General features: G+C 47.5%; 2 protein-coding genes across 2 annotated transcripts; both read right to left on the bottom strand.

Annotated features, from left to right (window-relative positions):
* Positions 1-473: 473 nt before the first annotated feature.
* Positions 474-1121, bottom strand: LOC136470742 (uncharacterized). The gene has a single exon (XM_066468480.1). The coding sequence runs from the start codon at positions 1119-1121 to the stop codon at positions 474-476; it is 648 nt and encodes a 215-aa protein (XP_066324577.1).
* Positions 1122-2336: 1215 nt separating this feature from the next.
* LOC136470741 (uncharacterized) lies at positions 2337-2990 on the bottom strand. Its single transcript, XM_066468479.1, has one exon. It carries the CDS (start codon positions 2988-2990, stop codon positions 2337-2339), a length of 654 nt encoding a protein of 217 aa, XP_066324576.1.
* Between the last annotated feature and the right edge of the window lie 1650 nt (positions 2991-4640).

Below are 4640 nucleotides of genomic sequence, written 5' to 3'. Positions count from 1 at the left end.
GTTCAGGATTTTAAATTCAAATTCAAATGCCAAACGCAAACAAAATATAGATCTGAATGAGTGGCATATAGTTTCCATCACAGCAATACTATTTGGCAAGATATCAATTTCACATATTGTTTCAGTCATAGCGGCCGGTAGGTCCATTTTTCAGCACAAACATGGAGTTTCAGTACAAGAACAATCTTCAGCACGCACAACTGCACAAGAAGTTTCGCAAACGGTACGGTGACACGGATTGCGGCCAGAAGACGCAGAGACGAACGGACGAACGGCTTGGATGCCAAAATTTAGCAATCAGAAGTGAAACACTCAAGTTTTGATGAATCGAAGGAGCATAACAGCCATAAAAACAAAAACTGAATCAACACAGATTATCGCACTCGAGTACGTGACCTAAACCGCATGCAGACACCGCGCACGCATGGCACGCCTCCGTCCTCCACAAGAGCGGAGCTAGGCAGCTAGCGCCGTCAGTGTGCACCACCAGCTGGGACGACGACTCCTGCTGATGGTGGAGCCCACGGAGCATTGACCTGCGTCTGCGTGCCGCATAGCTCGACAGGCAGAAAGCTCCCCTGGATCGTCGCCGGCATTGTGGTCGTAGTGCCGCCCATGACGACTTTCCGGCGGTCGGCCAGTTCCCCGCCGCCGCAGGTGAGGAAGCACCAGGCGATGTACTTGCACGGCCGGTGTTCGACGATGACGTAGCGGCCGGACATGTAGAGCTTCATGACGTAGCAGTCATCGCCCTGCACCATGGGGTGGGCCGACGACGACCCTAGCGGCGACGACACTGGTGGTGCGGGGGGCGCAGTAGCCATGGGAACGGCGGCATCGACGGTGGTGGAGGTGGACATGTCATCGTCGCAGATGAGGTGGCACTCGTCCCAGTAGATGGGGCAGTGGTGAATCAGCAGCGGGTCGCGCCCCGAGCAGAGGAAGCAGAAGTACATCTCAAAGTTCTCCTTGTCATCAGGGGACGACGTTGCCGAGCTGTTGGTAAATGTCGTCGTCGTGTTCACGTCGCCATGTTCCACCGGGATGGATATGGATGTTGCGAGGAGAAGGGTGGTGAGGAGGAAGGCATGGAGGAGTATGGAAGCTGTCGAAAGAGACATGCCAGGCAGAGCAGAAGATGGCTTGGTGTTGTTGGTGTGATGCTACATGCATGCCTGCATGGTGGCAGGCATGGTGAAGTATTTATGTTTCCAAATGGGTATTTTGGCAAATTTACCTTAGCTACCTCTGCGTCGTCATCAAGGACATGCCAGTAAACAACACATGATTCTCCTAACTAGCAAGTAAACAATATATGATTCTCCTAACTAGCAACGTACACATGCCAATACTTGTGTGTTCAAAATTTTGTGAAATTCACTGAAAATTTAAATACTCATCAAGAACACGCCGACCTGAAGAACATGTAAAGGATACATGATTCTCCTAACAGGCAACATATGCATGCCAGTACTTATGTGCTCATTTTGTTTAAAAGAAAAACTAGTTGATACCCGCGCATTGCCGCGGACCCAGGAAAGAATAGCAATTTGTAGTAATAGTGTATATCATTGCATGCATGTGAGTACCATAGTTGATTAATATGCAAAAGGATGATAAAAACCTCTAAGGTACATATGTATGTTCTGAACATATATAGAGAAGAAAGGTTGGAGACTGAACATTTTTTTGACAAAACCTAAAGTTTCGTGATGGCACAGAAATATCAGCGAAGCCATATTAGTCTTGAAATGTTATCTTGTAGTAGAGATGATTATTCCAGGCTGACACCTTGTTGGTCGTCTCATCAAGTGACAGTTGAAGTACCATATCAGGAAGGAAAACACAACGAAACAAACTGTCAGGTCATTGGGTAGCTAATTCTCTGGCTTGGACGATGCCAAGATTTAGCACTTCGAAGTGAATGAAACACTCAGTCACATTTTGATGATGAACCGAAGGGACACAACAGGCGCGAAAAAATATCTAAGGTGTGTGGTCACAACATCAAGGCCTTTCAAGGAGCATTTGAAGTAGCATATTAGGAAGAAAAATATAACTAAATAAATTGTCATCCCCTTGAATTGGTTAGCCGCCAATTCTTTGGTTTGGATGTCAAGATTTGCAATCAGATGTAAAACAGTCAAGGTGTATATATGTAGCAATCACTTTAATGAACCGAAGGGACACAACATTCATGAAATAAAAACCGAATCCACACAGATTACCGCACGCGAGTACGCAACTAGTTCGACACTCGCGCATGCAGACATCGCACACACGCGACACGCATCCATCCATGCATCCATGAGAGCAGAGCTAGACAGCTAGGGCCGTCAATGTGCACCACCAGCCGGGACGACGACGCCTGCTGATGGCGGAGCCCGCAGAGCATTGACCTGCGTGTTGCACAGCTCGAAAGGCACAAAGCTCCCCTGCTGCATTGCGGCCGTCATCGTCGCCGGCACCGTGGTGGTGGCGGTGCCCATGGCGACCTTCTGATCGTCTAGCTCCCCGCCGCCGCAGGTGAGGAAGCAGGCGGCGATGCCATCGCAGCTCAGGCGCTCGACGATGACGTAGCGGCCGGACATGTACAGCTTCATGACGTAGCACTCCTTGCCCTGCACCGTGGCCGTGCGGTGAGCCGACGACCCCACCGACGACGACGGCGGCACTGGCGCGGGGGGTGCTGGTGCCTCGGGAATGGCATCCCAACAGTTGAGGTGGCACTCGTCCCAGTAGATGGGGCAGTAGTGAATGAGCAGCGGGTGGCGCCCCGTGCAGAGGAAGCAGTAGTACATCTCCCAGTTTTCGGCACTTTTAGGAGACGTCAACGAGGAGCCGTTGGTAAACATCGTCGTGTTCACGTCGTCCCGGTGGTCGACCACCGGGACAAATGCCCAGGTGGAGACCGTGTCGGCGAGGAGAAGAAGGGTCGTGAGGACGAAGGCATGGAGGAGGATGGAAGCTGCCGAGCCCGAGAGAGACATATCAGGCAGAGCAGAAGAAGTCTCGTGGTGTTGGTGTGAAGCTACGTAGTAGCATGGACGGTGAAGTATTTATATCTCCAAATGGGCCTTTTGGCAAACATTGTTTATAAACTCACATATCTGGCAAAACAATTTTCAGAAATAGACCCGCAGCTTGGCAAAGTTCGGCGTCCTGGCATTAAACGCCAAAGCTTAATTAGCTACCTTGGCGTCATCAAGAACACGCCAATAAACCGTACATGATTCTCCTAACTAGCAACATATGCATGCTAGTACTTGTGTGTTCAAAATTTTATGACATTTAGTGAAAAATTAAATACTCATCAAGAACACGCCGGCCAAAAGAACATGTAAACAATGCATGATTCTCCTAACTAGCAACGTACCACATGCCAAAATACTTGTGTGTTCAAAATTTTGTGAAACTAGCTGGTACCCCGTGTGTTGTCGCAGGTGCAAGCTAGAATAGCAATTTGCACTAATAATTAATAGTGGTTTGTTGTGTTCACTATTAGGAAGGAAAACACAACGGAATAAATTGTCAGCTCATTGGTTAGCCAATTCTTTGGCTTGGATGCTAAGATTTAGCAATCGAAAGTGAAGCATTCAAGGTGTATGAAGTAGTCACTTTGATGAACCGAATGGACACAACAACCATTAAAAAATATCAAAGGTGTGATCACAGCATCAAGGCCTGTTATGTGGAGTAAAAATTGGTAGATCAAAGTGTGCAAAACAGCGATATATTCTTCTTGTACGGTTCCCTGTAACAAATGTTCTCAACTTCCTGCACAACATGGCAAGGTATTTGGCCCAGCACGCTAGTAGGCACATACGTGGAAATGGAGTCATTAATGGCCCATTTGGATCAGCTAATGTTTTTATAAGTTGATAGTTTTTTATAAGTTGGATGGTTGAATAGTTCAAAGTAAACTACTCCTAAGCTAAGTCGTATAGATCTATCAGCTAGAGTTTTTTTTATTATTGTTGCAGCTAGTAATTTATTTTAGTCAATCCAAACGGGATCTAAGATCGTGTCCAGGTTCAAAGCTAGAATTGCGTTTTTTCTGAACAGAGGGAGTACTCATTAAACATCCTACTAATTGATATAGAAATGGTTTTGACAGTAAAAGAGATGCAGTACCTCTTATTTAGTTTTGAGGGGAGCCATGCCATGTATATGAGGTCCGGGGCTAATGGAAAGCTGCAGATAAAGATTGGGGGACCCTGCAGAGCCGGAGCTCGTTCTTCCACAGCTCATGCATGCTTGCTGTGCCAGTTCAACAGATTCGGAGGAACCGGCCGGAGATGGACTGAACAAATAGTGCAGGACGGAGATCCGTCACTGGAAGTGGTAGGGGCATGCGCATGCATGACAGCATCTGAGGAGAGGGAAAATTAAAGTCTGGTGATTAACGGGAGGAAGAGAAGCTTGACTAATTAACAAGCCGCTTGTCTGAATTTTGGAGGAATCTGGATGGTTTGGAGGAATGCTGGATGAATTTGTGAGAGAAAAATACTGTTTCAGATGAAAAAAATAAGCAGATCAAGCCGGATTTAAGGGCACGTGAACATGACCTTCTAGAGAGCAGAGAGTCAGGCTTCACTGTGATATTGCTAGCTGATCGTCAGGCCACGGCCAGAACACTG

This window comes from Miscanthus floridulus, chromosome 8 (assembly GCF_019320115.1).
Source record: "Miscanthus floridulus cultivar M001 chromosome 8, ASM1932011v1, whole genome shotgun sequence".
NCBI lineage: Eukaryota > Viridiplantae > Streptophyta > Magnoliopsida > Poales > Poaceae > Miscanthus > Miscanthus floridulus.
Note: the sequence above shows the minus strand (reverse complement) of the source record. Positions and strands in the feature narration are given on the sequence as shown.

Excerpts from the sequence above, each read along its gene's own strand:
- LOC136470742 (XM_066468480.1), bottom strand. The coding sequence starts at position 1,121 with ATGTCTCTTTCGACAGCTTCCATACTCCTCCATGCCTTCCTCCTCACC.
- LOC136470741 (XM_066468479.1), bottom strand. The coding sequence starts at position 2,990 with ATGTCTCTCTCGGGCTCGGCAGCTTCCATCCTCCTCCATGCCTTCGTC.